The 23,438-nt window shown below is 51.5% G+C and overlaps 1 protein-coding gene across 2 annotated transcripts; it reads right to left on the reverse strand.

Moving 5' to 3' along the window:
- Positions 1 to 485: 485 nt before the first annotated feature.
- LOC136587735 (uncharacterized) lies at positions 486 to 17,828 on the reverse strand. Of its 2 annotated transcripts, none has more exons than XM_066586482.1 (5): positions 17,744 to 17,828; positions 14,019 to 15,183; positions 4,726 to 4,852; positions 4,261 to 4,374; positions 486 to 1,919 (listed from the first exon to the last, which is right to left on the reverse strand). In XM_066586482.1, exons 2-5 carry the CDS (start codon positions 15,159 to 15,161, stop codon positions 1,081 to 1,083), a joined length of 2,223 nt encoding a protein of 740 aa, XP_066442579.1. In that variant the 5' UTR covers positions 15,162 to 15,183; positions 17,744 to 17,828; the 3' UTR covers positions 486 to 1,080. The 2 variants fall into 2 exon arrangements, with proteins under 2 accessions (XP_066442579.1, XP_066442580.1); XM_066586483.1 differs by having other exon boundaries at positions 17,687 to 17,752.
- Between the last annotated feature and the right edge of the window lie 5,610 nt (positions 17,829 to 23,438).

Raw genomic sequence — 23,438 nt, forward strand, 5'->3', positions numbered from 1 at the left:
GTTTGTATTTTGGCTGCTGTATGCTGTTTTCTGGCTCTGTGTGTCTTCTTGTCCTGTTTGTGTCCTGTTTGTGTCCTGTTTTGGTGGCGTGGTTCTTAGGAGCAGCTAGGGCCCAGATCCGAAGACCGCTGGGCCGCCCTTTATCAGGGCGATGTCCCCGCTCAGGTAGGGCCCTGTCATCCTTCCTGTAGCACAGGGCCAGTTGTCTGTATCCGTCTATTGGTCATGATGGTGTGGCCCCTGTGCTTAGTTGCCCACTCGATCGTAACAGCTGCACTGCAGCCCCTGCAGGTTGGGTATCACGGTAATCCCAAAACAACCCCAGGGATGATAGCTCATTTCATATTCCAACGCAGTTTCCCCTTCCATATTGACTGCTGTCCTTGTGTCATATCTTCCGTTAGTGAAGAATGCAAGGCAGCCAAGCATCTGGATTTGCTCAAATCTTGTCTATTGCGTTCTACTCTTTTTCTTACTCAATGGCATATAGTAAATTAGATTTATTACATATATTTAATGCAACACACTAAGAAAATAGGTCTTCCTGGGTAAAGAATAACCTTCAAAACACATTTTTGTTGGTTATCCTAACATATAGTGTAAGCAAGGTAAGTAGCATAAAAACACTCCAGTTCTTAAAGGGGCGTTCCCACCACAGCAAGTTATCCTCTATTTACAGGATAGGGGATAAGGTGATGACCATGTGAGTCCCACTGACACTCAAAACGCAGTCACAGTGTGGGCCGAAGCCTGGGTGGCAAGGAGATACATGTGTGCCTCCGCTCGCTTCACTTCAATGAGACTGTCGGAGAAAGTCTGCCCTTTCCAGCGGTCCCACTGAAGTAAATGGTGCAGAGGCGTAGTCACCTTCCCTGTTCAAGCTTTGGGTCCCATCACGGCTACAGTCTGTGGATAGTGGTGAACCTGTGGTGCTGGGAGAACCCTTTAATGTTTTTGATGTTTGGGGAGAGCAGTAAAACCACAATTAGCATACTTATGTTCTACGTAGTTCTTACATGGCCATCACTGCTCAATGCTGTCCGAATCCCCCCCTTCCCCAACAACTAAGAATAATCTTCCTCAAGTGTGGAGCTGCAGTTCCTTGGGTAGAACAGACTCCCCTTCCTGAATCTGCTTGAGCAGTAGCAGCGGCCCTTGCTGTTCTAGCCCGGGGATCTGTGAGCATGCGCGCTCCTGCTGATGCCGATCGTAGCTTGGCTTGCTGCTGAAACGTTTTCCACAGGAGGCGCAGATATATATATGTTCTTCCATGTGGATTCTCTGATGCTCGTTGAAGTCCTCCTCTTCCGTGAAGCCTTTGCCACAGATGGAACACAAGAAAGGTTTATTTCGGTTGTGAACCATTTCATGTTTACGAAGAATATACTTCTTCGGAAAACGTTTCCCACATTCTGAGCAAACATAAGGGTTCTTCTTCAAGGTTACTCCAAGATGGTTATCAAGTAAGTGCTGAGTAAAGAAGCGTTTGCCACATCTCGGGCATATAAATGGCTTCTCCCCAGTATGAGTTAGCTCGTGTTTCATCAAGGTTTTTGGGTTCCTAAACGTCAAGTTGCACTGAAAACAAGAGAAGCCGTTCTCAAATGGATGAAACTTCTGGTGGGAGACAAGATCACAAAAGCGCTTGAAGCGCCTGTCACACCTGAGACATCGGAACGGCCTCTCATCTATAGCCGGCTTTTGGCTAAGCAATGGGTTCACTTGACAAAACGGCCCCGACTCAGAAAATCCATGTTCTGCTTGTGCAGAAAGGTCCACGGTGGCCCCGGACAATAAGTCTTCAGTTTGCTGTATACAGAAGGTTAGGAAATAGTCAATGCTTTTTCTCAAACGCTCGGAGAAGGTGTGCAGATTGTAAGTGTCTTTAATATAATTTACAATCTTCATGCTTGTTGAATCTGTAAAAAGAAAACCAAAATGGACAATGTATCAAAAAGAAACGTAGAAGAACGAATTCAGGGTATACATTTCCATTGGTGGCCCAATGATGGTGCTGGCTGTGTCTTCTGGCCGCTGAAGACCAGAGGGGTGCCTCATCAACTTAAGGCAGGGGCAACATGGACTCTTATTTCTGTTATTACCCTCTCTCCCTCTTATCAATCAGAGAGCAGACTTGCTCTCCGATTGTCACATATCAAGGTCTTCTGCTTCTCCTTTAGAAAAGCAGTGAGAAAGCGAACACGGTGGGGGCTTCCACAGAGGATGATCTGTCAGACCAGATACCAGACAGACCACCCACTGATAATCATGCTTTTACGCAGGAACGAGCATCGCTGACTGAACAGAGGCGGGGCGGTCGGGGATCATTACGGCCCACCCGCCTCCATTCACAGTAAACAGTCATTCATAAGTGATACTGCCTATTTACGCGAGCCGATCAGTAATTCAGTTTTCTGCATTCAGAAACTGAAAGACGAATGGGAAGGGAATGAATTCTGGTTGCATCGTCAGTCGCTGTATACATTTACACTGGACGATAATCGTTCAGGTTCTCACCGCCCGATCCATAACCCAGCTTTGGTGTAAAATACGTGGATCTGTTCTCTGGCCAGACCGCTCCATGCCGCAGTGGTAGTGATAGCGGCCATCACCAGCGGAGAAGGGCTAATGCATTTCTGATGGAAAACACTTCATCTCTCACCGTGAACAAGACTTCTTTTGTGAAAACTGTGTGCGTTCCTTCAGTCAATGGTCATTGTGTAAGTGGCTGCTATGGGTACCACCCGCTCAAAAGTGGCCCTTCTAGGGGCCAAATCAGACACCTGATAGCGCAATACTGCCACACGATCATGTCTCCATAACAGCCATCACTGCCCTCAATCCGCCTCGGTCCGCACATTACCGGTGCCTGTGTGAAGCTCCCACGCCGTCACGCCGCAGCAGCCGGGAGAGCCAAATGAAACTCAAAATACCAGATATTTTTCGTTTTGCTTTTTAACCCCTCAAGAACCAGGATGTTTCAGTCCTGGACGATCAAACCTTTTTCCCCATCTGGTGGTTTCACTGCACTATTTTTTTCTTCAGCTACCAAAATTATTTCTGCTGCGTTGTTTTCCCGTGACATAAAGGGCGATTTATCTCTTTTTGTCACTGACTTTTTTTTCCTGTTTTTTAGTTTTATTGGGGGGGTAAGAAGCTTAAAAAAAAACAAAACAAAACCTTATAGTTTACTTTCAAAATTAGTATATTGACACTAAAATAAAGTCTGGGCATGGGCTTCTCGTTTTGATATAATATGTGTGGTTTTGCTTTATAGCAGCGGTTTTGGGTCGTTTGCTTTTTTTATGTATATATTTTTATTTTATTCTAAAATTATTATTTTTTAGCCATTTTAGTAACTATTTTTTGTTTTACCATCTATGTCCCCCATGATGTCATATAAGACCTCTGGGAGTCATTCATTGTATTGTTTTTTATTACACACTTCCCACTGTAGCTGGGGCATCCATAGGAGCCGCATCCATAGGAGCCCGAGTTACATCGGTAAACATCCCCTGTAGGGACAATAGTCACTGGCAGAGCTGATCGGGGTCTCCTAGGACCCTGTAGCTCAGCTGTAACAGGGGGCACTTGATCACCGGGTTGGATAGTGGAAGTATCACTCTCCCACTTTTACTTTTTAGTAAATAGCGCTATTTAGTATGCAAAAGAGAAAGCAGAAGCAGTTAAAAACCTCTTCTCCCTTCTCCGAATTCTCGGCTGTGTCTGACCTTTGGGGATCTGACCTGCTTCTGCTTGATTGCAGCAGCGGAGGCTTTAACCCTTTCCAATCCACCGTCTGACCTGTGAAGACATTATGATTTAAGGCTGTACAGCTCCGATGTTGGAAGACGTCCGTCGGGGTTCTCTTACTGTATATTGCCAGCCTCTCTGCTGTCGGAGCCTATCCAACATGTCACCTCATGCAGTACTGGCTTTAGCCAGAATATAGCGCCGTTGTATAACAGCAGAAAAAGAGTAAGCCCCTTAGGAAAACCAGGATACAAATTGGATTGGAAAGGGTTAATCCCGCGATGTACTTCTGCTAGCGGCTGGAATTAAAGCCCAGGACTGAGCGCCGTATATTTACCATGCTTGGTCCTTAAGGGGTTAGAAGTAAGGAAATACATTTTCAAACATCCAGTTACTTATTGTCTCCAAATACTGAACTAACTCGGAGCAGCGGGCTCTGCAGGAGGAGAGCGCCGCTCGCTGGAGTGCTTACGTATAACTCCCCTCTTCTGCCGCGTTACTACTGACCTCTCCTGGAGGGTCGGGGAATGTGAGGATATCCAAGCTGTTTGGGGTATTTCACATACAAATCTTCTCCTTGTTCAATCATCGATATCAATGGTGGTTTAACGGTGATCCAACCTGCGTGCACAAAGACAGCGATGGTTAGACAACGCCCCGCGCACCAACGCCCCGCGCACCAACGCTCTTCCCGAGGGAAGTAAGACACGTTCTACGATGGGTGGCACAAAACAATGGCGCTCCCACGGCTTACGGGGATACAGGGAAAGGGTTATATCAGAAAGGCTCTTGGTGTGGGATCCATTAGTCCGGCATGTTGTGTACCGGCCTAAATTACCGGAAAGCGCTGCGGAATAAGGCGGCGCCATACAAATCACAGATTTATTCCACTTTTTAAATCCCAAGAAAAGGGCAGAACGGAAGAGACGCCGACAATACAAACACCTCAATGGCAAAGAACGACTCTCTTACCAAGAGAATGGAGGAGTCGGTAATTCTTCACCATCATCCGCATGTAGAGGTCTTTGTCTTCTTCACTCAAATATCCCCACTCGTCCTTGGAGAAGTAGACGGCCACATCATCAAAGCGGACCTGACCCTAAAGACACGCAGTCAGCAGAGCTCACAGTTACATCCACAGCAAATCAACACTTCTCTGCTTTACCCGTCCCATGGTCGGGCTGAGATCAGCGCATGGCAATACGGACCGGTCACAGAGGACGGACCGCGGCTCAGCACCATCCGCCTCCAGATATCAATCCAAAATAGAAAATGATAGCAATAAAAATGAAGGGCATGCCACGCATGAAGGGGTACAGACATTTACAACAGCCCTGTATGAGGAGACAGAAAACGCAGAAAATATGGAGCCAAAGTATGAGATTTGGAAACTGGACTGCGATTCCCCATTAACCCCTTGAGTGGCACACCTGGAGATTTTCCGGGCTGAGCTCCACTGCCGATAGTGATATAGCCCGGAGGATTTCCAGGCTGTGTATCACTATGGGAGCTGCAGACAATGCCACAAGCTGTAGCAGTGTGCCCTGCCTGCACAGACCCACACAGAACAGTGCAGGACTTGGAAAAAAGAAGCAGGAAGATCGAACCGATCTGCCGGCAACTTCCCGCGTCTCTGCGGGCAGCATTACGGCAGCGGTCTGAGCAACACGTGACGTCGGGGGGCTTTACTGCATTTTATGGGAGGTAAACAAAACATAGAAAATTTAGCCCAAGTTTTTACACTTTGAGGGTGTTGACTGCGCAATAAAATATTTGCATCGTAGAGTTGCGAAAACGCAGTAATGCCGGTCAGATCGCGCTTTGTATCTTATCTATTTAAAACGGGTTTTGTGGAAAAAGGGATTATTAACTGGATTTTTTTTTCTTTAAAATTAAACTTTGTTGAACTTGTTTCTACGGCGCGCGAACACCACGACTACTCTGCGGGGCGGTACGACTACTACGGCGCGCGAACACCGCGACTACTCTGCGGGGCGGTACGACTACTACGGCGCGCGAACACCACGACTACTCTGCGGGGCGGTACGAATACTACGGCGCGCACGAACACCACGACTACTCCGCGGGGCGGTACAAATACTACGGCGCGCACGAACAACACGACTACTCCGCGGGGCGGTACGAATACTTCGGCGCGCACGAACACCACGACTACTCCGCGGGGCGGTACCAATACTACGGCGCGCGAACACCACGACTACTCCGCGGGGCGGTACGAATACTACGGCGCGCGAACACCACGACTACTCCACGGGGCGGTACGAATACTACGGCGCGCGAACACCACGACTACTCCGCGGGGCGGTACGAATACTACGGCGCGCAAACACCACGACTACTCCGCGAGGCGGTACGAATACTACGGCGCGCAAACACCACGACTACTCCGCGGGGCGGTACGAATACTACGGCGCGCAAATACCACGACTACTCCGCGAGGCGGTACGAATACTACGGCGCGCGAACACCACGACTACTCCGCGGGGCGGTACCAATACTACGGCGCGCGAACACCACGACTACTCCGCAAGGCGGTACGAATACTACGGCGCGCAAACACCACGACTACTCCGCGAGGCGGTATGAATACTACGGCGCGCAAACACCACGACTACTCCGCGAGGCGGTACGAATACTACGGCGCGCAAACACCACGACTACTCCGTGCAGCGGTATGAATACTATGTCGCGCAAACACCACGACTACTCCGCGGGGCGGTACAAATGCTACGACGCGCGAACACCACGACTACTCCACGGGGCGATATGAATACTACGGCGCGCAAACACCACAACTACTCCGCAGGGCGGTACAAATGCTACGGCGCGCGAACACCACAACTACTCCGGAGGGCGGTACGAATACTACGGCGCGCGAACACCACAACTACTCCACGGGGCGGTACAAATACTACGGCGCGCGCGAACACCACGACTACTCCGCGGGGCGGTACGAATGCTACGGCGCGTGCGAACACAACTACTTCGCGGGGCGGTACGAATGCTACGGCGTGTGCGAACACAACTACTTCGCGGGGCGGTACAAATACTACGGCGCGCACGAACACTACGACTACTCCGCGGGGCGGTACGAATACTACGGCGCGCGAACACCACGACTACTCCGCGGGGCGGTACGAATACTACGGCGCGCGAACACCACGACTACTCCGCGGGGCGGTACCAATACTACGGCGCGCGAACACCACGACTACTCCGCGGGGCGGTACGAATACTACGGCGCGCGAACACCACGACTACTCCGCGGGGCGGTACGAATACTACGGCGCGCAAACACCACGACTACTCCGCGAGGCGGTACGAATACTACGGCGCGCAAACACCACGACTACTCCGCGGGGCGGTACGAATACTACGGCGCGCGAACACCACGACTACTCCGCGAGGCGGTACGAATACTACGGCGCGCAAACACCACGACTACTCCGCGAGGCGGTACGAATACTACGGCGCGCAAACACCACGACTACTCCGCGAGGCGGTACGAATACTACGGCGCGCAAACACCACGACTACTCCGCGAGGCGGTACGAATACTACGGCGCGCAAACACCACGACTACTCCGCGGGGCGGTACGAATACTACGGCGCGCAAACACCACGACTACTCCGTGCAGCGGTATGAATACTATGTCGCGCAAACACCACGACTACTCCGCGGGGCGGTACAAACGCTACGACGCGCGAACACCACGACTACTCCACGGGGCGATATGAATACTACGGCGCGCAAACACCACAACTACTCCGCAGGGCGGTACAAATGCTACGGCGCGCGAACACCACAACTACTCCGGAGGGCGGTACGAATACTACGGCGCGCGAACACCACAACTACTCCACGGGGCGGTACAAATACTACGGCGCGCGCGAACACCACGACTACTCCGCGGGGCGGTACGAATGCTACGGCGCGTGCGAACACAACTACTTCGCGGGGCGGTACGAATGCTACGGCGTGTGCGAACACAACTACTTCGCGGGGCGGTACAAATACTACGGCGCGCACGAACACTACGACTACTCCGCGGGGCGGTACGAATACTAGGGCGCGCACGCGAAAACAACGACTACTCCGCGGGGCAGTAAAAATACTACAGCGCGTGAACACAATAATCCGCGGGGCGGTATGACTACTACGGCGCGCGAACACCACGACTACTCTGTGGGGCGGTACGAATACTACGGCGCACAAACATCACGACTACTCCGCGGGGCGGTGCAAAAACTACGGCGCGCGAACACCACGACTACTCCGCGGGGGGGGGGGGGGGTACGAATACTATGGAGCGCGAACACCACGACTACTCCGTAGGGCGGTACGAATACTACGGCGCACACGAGCACCTCGACTACTCCGCGGGGGGTGGGGGGTACGAATACTACGGCGCGCACGTACACGACTACTCCGGGGGGGCGTGCGAATACTATGGCACGCACGTACACCACGACGACTCCGCGAGGCGGTACGAATACTATGACGTGCACGAACACCATGACGACTCCGCGGGGAGGTACGAATACTACGGCGCGCGAACACCACGACTACTCCACGGGGCGGTACGAATACTACGGCATGCGAACACCACGACTACTCCGCGGGGCGGTACGAATACTACGGTGCACGTACACCGAGACTCCTCCGCGGGGCGGTACGAATACTACGGTGCGCGTACACCGAGACTACTCTGCGGGGCGGTGCAAAAACTACGGCGCACGCGAACACCATGACTACTCCGCGGGGCGGTACAAATACTACGGCACACACGAGCACCTCGACTACTCCGCGGGGGGTGGGGTGGGGGGGGTACGAATACTACGGCGCGCACGTACACGACTACTCCGGGGGGGGCGTACGAATACTACGGCGCGCACGTACACGACGACTCCGTGAGGCGGTACGAATACTATGACGTGCATGAACACCATGACTACTCCGCGGGGCGGTACGAATACTACAGCGCGCGAACACCACGACGACTCCGCGAGGCGGTACGAATACTATGGCGTGCACGAACACCATGACTACTCCGCGGGGCGGTACGAATACTACGGTGCGCGTACACCGAGACTACTCTGCGGGGCGGTGCAAAAACTACGGCGGACGCGAACACCATGACTACTCCGCGGGGCGGTACGAATACTACGGCAGGCGAACACCACGACTACTCCACGGGGCGGTACGAATACTACGGTGCACATGAAGACCACAACTACTCCGTGAGGCGGTACGAATACTACGGCAGGCGAACACCACGACTACTCCACGGGGCGGTACGAATACTACGGCATGCGAACACCACGACTACTCCACGGGGCGGTACGAATACTACGGCATGCGAACACCACGACTACTCCGCGGGGCGGTACGAATACTACGGCAGGCGAACACCACGACTACTCCACGGGGCGGTACGAATACTACGGCATGCGAACACCACGACTACTCCGCGGGGCGGTATGAATACTACGGTGCGCGTACACCGAGACTACTCCGCGGGGCGGTACGAATACTACGGCATGCGAACACCACGACTACTCCACGGGGCGGTACGAATACTACGGCATGCGAACACCACGACTACTCCGCGGGGCAATACGAATACTACAGCGCACACTGCAACAACACCACGACTACTCCGCGGGGCGGTACGAATACTACGGCGCGCATGAACAGCACGACTACTCTGCGAGGCGGTACGAATACTACAGCGCGCACGAACAACGCGACTACTCCACGGGGCGGTGCGAATACTACGGCGCACGCGAACACCATGACTACTCCGCGGGGCGGTACGAATACTACGGCGCACACGAGCACCTCGACTGCTCCGCGGGGGGGGGGGGGGGGTACGAATACTACGGCGCGCACGTACACGACTACTCCGTGAGGCGGTACGAATACTATGACGTGCACGAACACCATGACTACTCCGCGGGGCGGTACGAATACTACAGCGCGCGAACACCACGACGACTCCGCGAGGCGGTACGAATACTATGGCGTGCACGAACACCATGACTACTCCGCGGGGCGGTACGAATACTACAGCGCGCGAACACCACGACGACTCCGCGAGGCGGTACGAATACTATGGCGTGCACGAACACCATGACTACTCCGCGGGGCGGTACGAATACTACGGTGCGCGTACACCGAGACTACTCCGCGGGGCGGTACGAATACTACGGCGGGCGAACACCACGACTACTCCACGGGGCGGTACGAATACTACGGCATGCGAACACCACGACTACTCCACGGGGCGGTACGAATACTACGGCATGCGAACACCACGACTACTCCGCGGGGCGGTACGAATACTACGGTGCGCGTACACCGAGACTACTCCGCGGGGCGGTACGAATACTACGGCATGCGAACACCACGACTACTCCGCGGGGCAATACGAATACTACAGCGCACACTGCAACAACAACACCACGACTACTCCGCGGGGCGGTACGAATACTACGGCGCGCATGAACAGCACGACTACTCTGCGAAGCGGTACGAATACTACAGCGCGCACGAACAACGCGACTACTCCACGGGGCGGTGCGAATACTACGGCGCACGCGAACACCATGACTACTCCGCGGGGCGGTACGAATACTACGGCGCACGCGAACACCACGACTACTCCACGGGGCGGTATGAATACTACGGCATGCGAACACCACGACTACTCCGCGGGGCAATACGAATACTACAGCGCACACTGCAACAACAACACCACGACTACTCCGCGGGGCGGTACGAATACTACGGCGCGCATGAACAGCACGACTACTCTGCGAAGCGGTACGAATACTACAGCGCGCACGAACAACGCGACTACTCCACGGGGCGGTGCGAATACTACGGCGCACGCGAACACCATGACTACTCCGCGGGGCGGTACGAATACTACGGCGCACACGAGCACCTCGACTACTCCGCAGGGGGGGGGGGGTACGAATACTACGGCGCGCACGTACACGACTACTCCGGGGGGGCGTACGAATACTACGGCGCGCACGTACACGACGACTCCGGGGGGGCGTACGAATACTATGGCGTGCACGAACACCATGACTACTCCGCGGGGTGGTACGAATACTACGGCGCGCGAACACCACGACGACTCCGCGAGGCGGTACGAATACTATGGCGTGCACGAACACCATGACTACTCCGCGGGGCGGTATGAATACTACGGTGCGCGTACACCGAGACTACTCCGCGGGGCGGTACGAATACTACGGCATGCGAACACCACGACTACTCCGCGGGGCGGTACGAATACTACGGCATGCGAACACCACGACTACTCCGCGGGGCGGTACGAATACTACGGCGCGCGAACACCACGACTACTCCACGAGGCAGTACGAATACTACGGCGCGCATGAACAGCACGACTACTCTGCGAGGCGGTACGAATACTACAGCGCGCACGAACAACGCGACTACTCCACGGGGCGGTGCGAATACTACGGCGCACGCGAACACCATGACTACTCCGCGAGGCGGTACGAATACTACGGCGCACACGAGCACCTCGACTGCTCCGCGGGGGGGGGGGGGGGGTACGAATACTACGGCGCGCACGTACACGACTACTCCGTGAGGCGGTACGAATACTATAACGTGCACGAACACCATGACTACTCCGCGGGGCGGTACGAATACTACAGCGCGCGAACACCACGATGACTCCGCGAGGCGGTACGAATACTATGGCGTGCACGAACACCATGACTACTCCGCGGGGCGGTACGAATACTACGGTGCGCGTACACCGAGACTACTCCGCGGGGCGGTACGAATACTACGGCGGGCGAACACCACGACTACTCCACGGGGCGGTACGAATACTACGGCATGCGAACACCACGACTACTCCACGGGGCGGTACGAATACTACGGCATGCGAACACCACGACTACTCCGCGGGGCGGTACGAATACTACGGTGCGCGTACACCGAGACTACTCCGCGGGGCGGTACGAATACTACGGCATGCAAACACCACGACTACTCCACGGGGCGGTACGAATACTACGGTGCGCGTACACCGAGACTACTCCGCGGGGCGGTACGAATACTACGGCATGCGAACACCACGACTACTCCGCGGGGCGGTACGAATACTACGGCGCGCGTGAACAGCACGACTACTCCGCGGGGCGGTATGAATACTACGGTGCGCGTACACCGAGACTACTCCGCGGGGCGGTACGAATACTACGGCGCGCACTGCAACAAGAACACCACGACTACTCCGCGGGGCGGTACGAATACTACGGCGTGCACGAACAACGCGACTGCTCCGCGGGGCAGTCCAATAACTACAGCGCACACAAGCACCTCGACTACTCTGCGGGGCGGTACGAATACTACAGCGCGCACTACGGTTCTTTACTGTAAGAGCAGTGAGACTGTGGAACTCTCTGCCTGAGGATGTGGTGATGGCAGGATCCATAGAGGAGGTTAACCCATTTACGACCAGCCACTGTATATATACGGCGGCTGGTGCTGGGCTTAAAGGACCACCGATTGTAAAAATACGGCGGTGCTCTAAGCCTCCTGCCTCTGCAATAAGTCAGAGGAAGGTACGGGTTATCAGCTGTTAGTGACAGCTGATAACCTGGAGCAGAAGGCAGGAGGGGTTTTTAACCCTTCCTGCCTCCTGCTTCCCCGATATACAGTGCTCAATGAACACTGTCGGGGCAAAGTGAAAGTAAGAAGTTCTTTCACTACGGGAGCCTCGGGGGGTCATGTGACCTCCCAGGATTCCCTGCTATGCAGAGCTGGAGGGTCAGACTTAGACCCTGGCAGCTCTGCAGGTGACTAATGTCACCACAGGGGTTGCTTTCCCCTGTAACTGAGGGTCCTATGGACTGCCCAGCCACAGTGGGAAAATGTCAAATAAAGTTAAAAAAAAAAAAAGTGAGTGTCCCCCAGAGGTCTTGTATGACGTCATGGGGGACACAGATAGTAAAAAACACAATTACATACATCAGTAAAACAAAACAACTGAATAAAACAACAATGCATACAAAAGAAAGAGAATAACACAAAGCAGACGCCAACAAAAACCGTCGCCGTATGCGCCCTGTAAACCAAAACCATACATACTATATATCAAAACGTCCGAAATAAATAGAGGAACCCATTTCCATATTTTATTTTAGTGTAAATATAAAAATAATTTTTTTTAAAACTATAAATGTTAAAAAAATCATTTTTTTTAGCATTTTACCCCCAATAAAACGGAAAAACGGAAAAAAAGGCAGTGAAAAAGATATTAAAAAAATAGTCCTATATGTCACGGAAAAAAAACGCAGCAAAAATAATTTTGGTAGCTAAAGGAAAAAAAATGGAGCAGTAAAACCGCCACATGGGTAAAATCCCTAAAAAGTGTCTGGTCCTTAAGGTACAAAACAACCTGGTCCTTAAGGGGTTAAGAGGGACTAGATGTCTTCTATGTACAGGATATAGACATCAGGTGACCAGCGGGGTTGGTGATCCGGGTCTTACAGTCAGGTAGGTACTATCAGAGGTTGGTCCAGGGATTATTCTGGCTGCCATTATGAAGTCGGGGAGGAATTATTTTCCACCAAACAGATTCATTGGTTTCTGCCTCGTTGGTTTTTTTTTGCCTTCCTCTGGATCAACAAGGGGGTTGACAACAGGCTGAGCTGGAGGGCCGTTGTCTCCCTTCAGCCCCACATACTATGATTCTACGTTCTGTAGTTTCTATTGATACTATTTCGGAGTACATACAACTTTTTGATCACTTTTTATTGCATTTTTTCTTGGAGACGAGGAACCAAAGAAAGCACAATTCTGGTATCCTTTTTTTTCTGACGACGCTCACTGTGCAGAGTAAATAATGCATTAATAGATCGGACTTTTACAGACGCAGCGATATCAAATATGGCTTTTTAATTATAAATATGGCGGAAGAGGGGGGGGGTAAACTTTTTTTTTTTTAATAAGATAAAACTTTTTTAAAAACTTATTTTTTTTAGCCACCATTGGGGACAAGAACTTGCGATGGTTTGATCGCTCCTGCAGCATGATGTAACACTTAAGCGCCCAACAATGGTCCCATGAAAAAGGCCCCCGAGGTATCATGTACATCATTGTACAAGCCCTCCTCACAATAGGCACCCTTGGGTGGGGCCTTACTGCACCTCTGTAGCTCTCGGGTAGGTCATTAACATCCCCTTACCGGCTCACACAACAGGTATCCATGTGTTTGTATTCTCTGAAAATCCTGGAGGAACAGTCTATCAGCTTGCCAGGCTTCATAGGCAGGTAACACGTTCCCCAGCGGCCCCGCATCCTGGGCAAACATCACATTCCTCTGGAGAGATGGATCCCCATCTTGGCCTCCAGCTGCACTGCTCCAACCAGTCGGCTCCACCTGGGGGGTCTGAGGAGTTCGGAGACTGGACTTTCCACCTTCAGGACACTGGACAGCTTGGCTTCTACTTCTCAAGGAAATGTTTGCCTGCGTCCCAATGCTCTTGTTGACCTTTGCCGTATTGGTGGCGGTATGTTTTACCTTTGGAACACTATAGGCGCTACACGCGACATCAACGTACGTAACCAGTTCAGACTTAGATTTTGCAGCCTTTTTTCTAGCGTCTTGAGTCTGCCGGTTGACTTGCTTCACTGAACTGGTTTGTGTGGTTAATTCGTAAGAGACTGGAAGGAGTCCATGGCTTGGGACCTCGCTTGAGATCATTGACTGGGTTTGGTATTTAGCAGGCTGGAATGTCTGTGGTTGTAGTTGGATGGACTGACCTGTAGACCCAATGTGGACTGTAGAGGGCTGTAAGCCAAATGAGGAATTTGTTTGCAATCCAATGGACTGATTTGAAGACCCTCTCTGGACTGTGGATGACTGGAGCCTACTCGACTGAGTCTGCAGACCTCCGAGCTGGTAAGATTGTGGCTTAAGTCCAACAGAAGAGCCAATCTGGACCGTAGAGGGCTGAAGTCCACGAAGTTGGAATATCTGTGGTTGTAGGCTCCTGGTTTGGCTTGTGGTAAGCTTCGCTCTAGCTGACTGACCAGTCAAGGACTGAAGACCCTCTGGCTGAATAACGGGCAGACGAAGACCATTGGTTTGAAGGATGGAGAGATTATTTCCAAGCGGTACTACATTAAGTCCTGCTCCACGCAACGTAGTGACAGGCTGCCCTGCAGCCAGGATCAGGTACGACGGGAGACCACCAAGATGTAGGATGGAAGGCTGCTGAGAAGAGCCGGGCACCACGGATGGCTGGATCTCAGGGGTCTGCATGCCGCTCGCCACGTTGTCGTTGCTCGGTGATTTAGAAGGCTTACTTTCTCCCGCTTCCTCCATCGCACAAGGATGATTTTGTTTTCTGAATACAATAAAACATGTCAAGTGTTAGAAGCGCACAACATGAGACGTCGCCCTCGTCTGGCCAGGGCTGAGAATTACAAATCGGACAGTTGTTGACTTTATGAAGTGCCGGCTCGGCAGATTTCTCCCGAGTTCAATCCTTGTTCGGACCCCCAGATACACGATGCAAACGTCCGGCTCTCGTGACAATTCCAAAAAATTCTTTTTATTACAACAACTTCTTTAACCCCTTAAGGTCCAAGCATGGTAAATACATAGCGCTTGGTTTTGGGCTTTAATCCCATCCAATAGCAGAAGTATGGCGCGGGATTAAAGCTACTGAAATCAAGCAGATGCAGGTCGGGTCCTCTGATGTCAGACACAGCTGAGGACCCAGAGGAGAAGCGGTTTTTAACTGCTTTTACCTTCTCCTTTTCAGGCTATATAGCGCCAATGAGAGATATGTACTGAAGAAAGAAAGCGCACGTGTTACTTCTGCTACGCAACCCAGTGATCCCATGACCGCCAGGCGCCTCCTGCCACAGCAGAGCTGCAGGGTCCTGGCAGGCTCTGATCAGCTCTGCTAGTGACTACTGTCATACTAGGGAGATGTTTTGCCCTGCAACTGGTGGAGCTCTTATAGATGCTCTTTGGAAGCCCCAGCTAGAGTGGAAAAGTGTGAAATTAAGGAGCCTTTACCAAGACCCATGCTGTCATGACAACCGGACACCCAACAATCTCATCGCAAGGGGGTAGTCGGGGTGCAGAGGGAGCCCCCTTCCTCTGTCAGCACTGATAGTTAAACGGCCGGAGTTGGAGATCTTTCCAGTCCAGACCGGGTTCAGCTCTTCAGCCACTCCATAGACTCACACCGGTCATGTATCACTGATGGTGAAGGGGTTAAAGGGTTTTATTTGACCTTATAAAAAATACAAACTTCTGCCATTTGTGTCCTCGCCCCGTTACCCAGCAATCCAGTACTGCGGCCCCCACGGACCCCCATTCACAAGAGAGCAGCAGTGATGTCTGACACTCCTTTTCATCCTGACGGCACTCACCGCGTGGGAGAAATAACGGGACTACTTTCTACATTTTTTTTTTCCCTCCGTCTGAACCTCCCGGCCTCCGCCACCTCCTCCTCCTCCTCACATGGTCATGTGATCTCATTCTGACCACTCTGATCTAATTGGGGGTCTTGTGCTCAATGACTAGTCCAATTCTCAGTCGGTGTGATGCGGTTACATGGGCCTACCACAGAAACTTCCCAGAAGGACACAGACACTCCTATGACAGTTACTGATGATGTCACACGGGTATAAGAGAGGAGATCACAGCTCACCCTCCTGACTGTGTACTTATGGGTGGTAGGTTATTTCGGGGAATATAAGAGGTAATGATAATTAAGCTGTCCCCCCAGCAGGCAGGAACGGTATCACCTTAGGTAATGCTGTGCTGATGCATCATGGGCCAGATGTGAAACTGAAAATAAAAAAATCTCAGCCTCAAGATGTTGCCTGATAAGCATAAGACAGGGGGCTGCAGTGCAGGGCGTGACTGGATACACAGAGGAGACCTCCACAGTGTGACCATCAGGTGAGGGGGCAGGGATGTGATTTCACTGAGACAGGAAGCCATCCTTGGCGGGTCTGGGGGACTTTACAGGATGCCAGGTTGCCGTAATACCCAAATGGCCCCTTGTAGTCGTCTGTGCGGGGGGCCATAAGGAGCCCCTCCCTCTGTCCGCAGTGACAATGGCATCTAATGGGTTAATGGCCAGGATCGGCATGGCCCCTGTGGTCCTGACACCCACCACGTACGGCGCTGACTGGACTCCGCGGCCTGCTAATCCGTAACCTGACAGTCTGGACATGGGCGGAGTGAGGCCCCCGCTGCCTGTCGGCCCCCAGCGGCCCCCAGCCCTCTCCGGTCCCCAGCGGCTCGCCGGCCCCCAGCCCTCTCCGGTCCCCAGCGGCTCTCCGGCCCCCAGCGGCTCGCCGGCCCCCAGCCCTCTCCGGCCCCCAGCGGCCCCCAGCCCTCTCCGGCCCCCAGCGGCTCGCCGGCCCCCAGCCCTCTCCGGCCCCCAGCGGCCCCCAGCCCTCTCCGGCCCTCAGCGGCCCCCAGCCCTCTCCGGCCCCCAGCGGCTCGCCGGCCCCCAGCCCTCTCCGGCGCTCCTGTCAGCGGCTTCACTGTAAGGATTTATGAAGGATGTTTAATAAGATGACATTTTAAAGACGCCAGATTATTGGAAGTCTATAGTTTGTGACTCGGCGAGCGCCGCGCCCGGGGGAGGGGGACCTGCGAGCCCCCACCTGCGGATTACTGCGGACGGAGAACGGGCCATTCAGGTACAACCCCTTTAAACCAAGAGCAAAGCTGTTACCGATGGCAACCAATCAGCATAGTGATCCAAGGGATCTGAGAGAACTGTCGCCTGATTGGTTGCCATGGGCAACTGCTTCACACGTGTGGTATTTTACCAAGTCCACACAAGTAGTGAAAGGCTTTGTGTCCCCCCCCATTACCACTGATACAAGTGCTGCCCGGGTGAGTTAGAGGGTCCCGCGCTGCAGACCTCTCACCTCTCCGACGCTCCACCTTCCACTGGGAGATGCTGAGAACTAAGAGGGAAAAAGACCTTTCATGATGTCATGAGCATGTGATCAGTCACGTGTGTGGGAGGAGTCAGACGCCAGGCAGAGGAGCTAAAGGACCTTTGATGATGTCGTGGTCATGTGATCGGTCACGTGTGTGGGAGGAGTCAGACGCCAGGCAGAGGAGCTAAAGGACCTTTGATGATGTCGTGGTCATGTGATCAGTCACGTGTGTGGGAGGAGTCATGTAGTGGTTTCTTGTATATAAGCCCATGAGCCTGCAGCATACACACCGCGTTAAGCCTTCAGGCCCGCTGGCCATGGGCGCTGTGGTATCCTGCCGCCCCGGAGCCGGCACATGGTTCTCCGCAGGTCAGCCTATCTGACACGCTGCTAATTGCTGGCCGCGAGCGTAGAATCGCAATGATCGTCCGCTGGTGGACAGGGGGCCGGCGCTATGGAAAGCTGTGCCTGTGATTGGCCGGTGCTTCGCTTTCGTGGACATGGGCCTTGGTGCCACCTTCTCGCTCGGCGGCACGAGGGCGGCAGCTTGTATTGGCATCATTTTCTGGGTAAATCTAAAGTAAAATTTGTATTCATTTTTTTGTGTTGCAGCGAGAAAAAAACTTTAATTCTGCCGTGTTTTTTTTTTATTGCAGCATGCGGCCGGGCTCGCCGGAGCGTAAGATTAGCGCGTGCCATATGCGGTAATTAGCAGGCGATCAATTACATGGCCTTACGCAGTTCTCACATCGCATGATAAGCGAGCGCAAAGAACCCACCAACACAACACATTCTGTCACGCGCAGGAGAGCCCCATTATTGTTTATGGTCACGTGATCCACGCAACCAATACGGAATTACATCGCACATGGGCGGCGCGGTACAGAGGGAAACAAAACCCATGAAGACTGCGTGTGTGTGAGTACGTGTGTGAGTGAGTGAGTGAGTGAGTGCGTGCCATGTGGGGTACAATATCCCCACACGGCGGTAGGCCGGCTCCCCAGCGGTACCACCCTGCCTGACTCACATGGTTTTATGCGTACGGCCGTGGTGCCCGACCTTAATCACACAACACAAACGACCCGGATGAACACAATTACCGATACCAACATGTTATATATATTTAGGTTTTGCTACTTTTGAACAATAAACCCTTTTTTGCATCGTTGCATTTAAAATCCCGTAAGTTGTCTTATTTTTCCACGGACGGCGCTCCGAGGACTCGTGTCTTGTGCGCCAAACATTTTTATTAGTACTATTTTGGGGTACATGTGTTTTTGGGGGGGTTTTTATCGCATTTTTTGGGGGGCAAAATGGACAAAGAAGCATTTTGGCTGTTTTTTAGTTTTTCTGTTGACAGTTTTTGCCGTTTAGCATAAATCGTGCGTTCAGTTTGTTGTGCGGTCGTTACGGATACGATGCCAAATACCTGCGAGCTTTCAATACAATTAATAGGCTTTTGTTTTTTAACATTTTTTTAGTCCCTGTAGGGGACTTGAACACCAGAATAACTATGATCACTACAATAGCAATCACAGGCCATAGCAAGCGACCGAACGTCCCTCCACGATGACATAGTCGAGGGCCACTGACGTTAGGCGCCCTCTATAAACACTCTACATGCCACAATCTATATTGATCCGAGCATGTAAGGTGTTAATAGTGGGGATCGGTGGTGTTAATAGTGGGGATCGGTGATGTCATGCTGGGATAACCTTTCGCAGGGTGATCGGAGTGGCCTTCTCTGTCACCACATGTGGGAGAAATGTTCTCTTAGCCGCCATCTTGCCTTTGTTCTCTACCGTTTCTAATATACCCAATCTAATGAGTTCACCTTGGTTCACAGGACAGAACACTAGTCTCCTGCTCTCAGGCCCAGGGTTAGAATAGAGCCTCCTTAGGGACGGGCCGTGGCCGCGCTACGTGGGTGTATTTGGAAGAATTGTGGGTACTTCTTGGGAATGCCCATCGTCCTAGCGTTAGGTAAGGTAACACGTTCCTTAGTGTCCAGCCTAAGTTTCTGGGAAGAGAATGGAGATCATGCTAACTGTGGGGACTATGTGACACGAGGAAACAGTCGCAAAAGGGGGGATTTGTGAGAGAAGCCATACTGTTCTCATACACCATCTTGCCTTTATTCTCTGAAGGTTTTTTTTTTTGTACTTTTCTTTCTACATCTTCATTTTCCAGAAGTGTCCATGTGTGTGAGTTGATGAAGAAACTCAAAGGATTGCAAGAGCTCTCTGAAATTAGATTGGAGCTACATGCAACGCTCTGGCAAAGACGCGGGAAGAAACTATAGGTGATAAAAACGGAATAGCTGCCTAATTAGCCAGTATAGTGAAACAGCATAATTAGGTCTTTACTATCTGATATATGAACCTTTCTGTATTTGCAGATGCATCTCCATATATACATTCGTGTGAATGTACTCTGTGTTTATTTATATATATATATATATATATATATATATATATATATATATATATACACACACATACATAGTGAAGGTGCACTGTAGAGAATGGCCTGTAGGGCGAACAGACAGGCATTCTGGTGCCTGAGAAAAGGGAAAATGCCCATAGGTATGGTCAGGAAGTTGGATATAAGCTACACCCAGGGAGATGTTGGCTGAGAGAGCCAGCTCAGTGGAGCTGGGAGGGCTGCTAGCCCCAGGGTCTAGTGCAGACCGGGAAGGCAGGAGGTTGACAGGGTTGACTGCCCTAACCTCAACACCCAGATGGGGTGTATATGTGGACTTTATGTTTTACTAAAGTACGTTATAAGGACTCTGTTTACGTTGTTTGTGCTGTGAATAAAGACTGGCAGGAGCCAGGTTTAAAGAAAATTCACGTCTCCAGAGAGAGTGTTTCTACACGACTGGTGCCCATACCGGTCTGGAAGTTGGCGATCTGCAGGCATGTAGACCCCAGCTTGCCATATATATATATATATATATATATATATATATATATATATATATATATATATATATATATATATATATATATAATAAATGGTAGTACACAGAATGGCCTATAGAGGGCTCTAGACAGGCATTCTGAGAAACTGTGCGTGTGACAGGAAGTAAGATAAGAGAATCAGTTCCTGCCACACTCAGGGGGAAGTTGTTTAAGGGTCTGTAGGAGCAGTAATTAGTTACTTGGAGCTTAAGATCTGTGTGGACCTGGCAAACCAGCCTGAGAGAGGACGCCCCGGGTGGGGGATAGTGACAGAGTCCCTTTGGATTGTGAACCCTGGACTGTTGTATATTTCACAAGCTGTGTGCTGTACATGAAATAAATGCTGGCAGGCACTAGATTTACAAGAATTATGAGTCTCCGGTAGCCTTTATGAATGTGGTGTCCATTCCCGCTGAGAGGCAAAGGTGCCGATCTGATAGGCAAGTGATCCCAACTTGCCACATGAGGTGGAGGATGCTCTGGCATGGAATGGCGCACAAAGCTGTAGAGTGTTTGATGCATGCAAATGTCCAGGAGGCTGAAACTGCGGTTGCCGTGGGGCAATGAAGGTCCAGACAGAAGACAGCGGTGAAACAAGGTTGGTGGACTCGTGTTTTTTTGTCTATGTTGGATTGTGTAGCCAAGATGGTGGTGGCTGAGGGAGACCACCTAAAAGAGCCCGGCTGGGGTTCTGTGCGGTATGGACTTGAAATAACTGACACCAATGTGTCATGCAAGGGCATTGTGGAGTGTTTTCATATATGATATACCTAGGATTGGTAGAAATGTTCCCCAAATGGAGACAGAGTCTGAACAGGCTGTTATAGGGAGGTAGCTCAGGTACGCCTCTACTGAAAGAGAGGAGTAATAGTGAAAATAATGCATATAGTACTACTAGCTGATATACCGGGCTTTGCCCGAGTTAATTTGGTACTGGTGTTCATACAGAAAATCTTATGAAGTCGTGGTTACTTTAGAGATACTGAGGGAAAAACATATGTTCACCATTTTGCATAGTTCTTTGCGTTACCCAGAAAGCACCACGTGGAGGTAACCATGCGACGCTTCCTTTATATAAAATGACATCAGAAAGTGAGAGAATTAGATTACATACGTAAAATTTGGACACTAATTCTTTTGCGCTTAGAATTGAATAATCGAGTTGGGACCGATTAACTTTTCCTATTTTGGACATAATCTATGCTTGTGCCAAATTCCATGTTTCTATGACATCAGGAAGTTGGAGAATTGGTGGCGAGTCAGTCAGTGAGGGCTTTCGTCTTTATAGATAGATAGATAAGTGCGGGAATCCTAGAGAGAGGAGTGACCGCTGGAGTTTCCTCTTGGCCGTGCACCGGTTTGGCTTTGGACTATCTGAGATGGCAGCACCTGGGGATCCCTGGTTTTCAACTTAAAGGGGTTGTCCCGAGGCAGCAAGTGGGTCTATACACTTCTGTATGGCCATATTAATGCACTTTGTAATGTACATTGTGCATTAATTATGAGCCATACAGAAGTTATAAAAAGTTTTATACTTACCTGCTCCGTTGCTGGCGTCCTCGTCTCCATGGTGCCGACTAATTTTCGCCCTCCGATGGCCAAATTAGCCGCGCTTGCGCAGTCCGGGTCTTCTCCTCTTCTCTATGGGGCTCCGTGTAGCTCCGTGTAGCTCCGCCCCGTCACGTGCCGATTCCAGCCAATCAGGAGGCTGGAATCGGCAATGGACCGCACAGAAGCCCTGCGGTCCATGAAGACAGAGGATCCCGGCGGCCATCTTCAGCAGGTGAGTATGAAGACGCCGGACCGCCGGGATTCAGGTAAGCGCTGTGCGGGTGGTTTTTTTAACCCCTGCATCGGGGTTGTCTCGCGCCGAACGGGGGGGGGGGGTTTAAAAAAAAAAAAAACCCGTTTCGGCGCGGGACAACCCCTTTAACCCCTCCAAATGGGATACCGGCTTTGCTGCGGGGTCCCCAAGCCGTTACAATTACAGATAGTCCCGCTGCATGGGCCGAGGCGCAGTACCTGGAGGTCTGAACAGGGGTGTGGCGAAGAAACAGGCTGAACTCAGGGTTGGCAGCACAGGTGTATTAACAAGGTCCAAGTCGAAGGTGAGGGTGGGCAGCAGCCGACAGTACCACAATACCGAGCCGAGGTCAGAAGATAAAATGGGCAATAAACAACCGAAGGTCAGAAATAGGAGTAATAATAATCTTTATTTATATAGCGCCAACATATTTCGCAGTGCTTACAAGATGGGGGAACAGAACAATACCCCGGTTACATGTCGTAATCAGTTGATGGAAACAGTAGGGGTGCAGGGCTCCAACGAGCTTACATACTACAAGTAATGGGGTGATACAGAAGGTAAAGGGGCTGAAGATGGGCACGGTATGGGTGGAGATGTGGCTCGACAAGACTGTAAGAGGGGCAATAAACGAAAAAAAGAAAGCGTTCAAACTACTAAAGCAGGAAGGCAGCGAAGAAGCGCTAAAATCGTATAGGGGAAAAAACAAAATATGCAAAGATACGATCAAAACTGCAGAGGAGGAAGCAGAAAGACTGATCGCCAAAGAGAGCAAAAACAACCCGAAACTATTTTTCAATTATATTAACAGCAAAAGGATTTGCAGGGAGAGCGCTGGCCCTTTAACAAATAATGCAGGGGAAATCATTGAAGATGATGGAGGGAAGGCAAATCTATTAAATAGTTTCTTTTC

Source organism: Eleutherodactylus coqui, chromosome 13 (assembly GCF_035609145.1).
Source record: "Eleutherodactylus coqui strain aEleCoq1 chromosome 13, aEleCoq1.hap1, whole genome shotgun sequence".
NCBI classification, from domain to species: domain Eukaryota; kingdom Metazoa; phylum Chordata; class Amphibia; order Anura; family Eleutherodactylidae; genus Eleutherodactylus; species Eleutherodactylus coqui.

Coding starts and splice junctions, on each gene's coding strand:
- LOC136587735 (XM_066586482.1), bottom strand. CDS start 15,161: ATGGAGGAAGCGGGAGAAAGTAAGCCTTCTAAATCACCGAGCAACGAC. Junction 4,853..14,018: donor GATACCTGTTGTGTGAGCCG/GTAAGGGGATGT, acceptor GCGTGTCTTTAG/GGTCAGGTCCGCTTTGATGA. Junction 1,920..4,260: donor TCCCCGACCCTCCAGGAGAG/GTCAGTAGTAAC, acceptor TTCTTTTTACAG/ATTCAACAAGCATGAAGATT.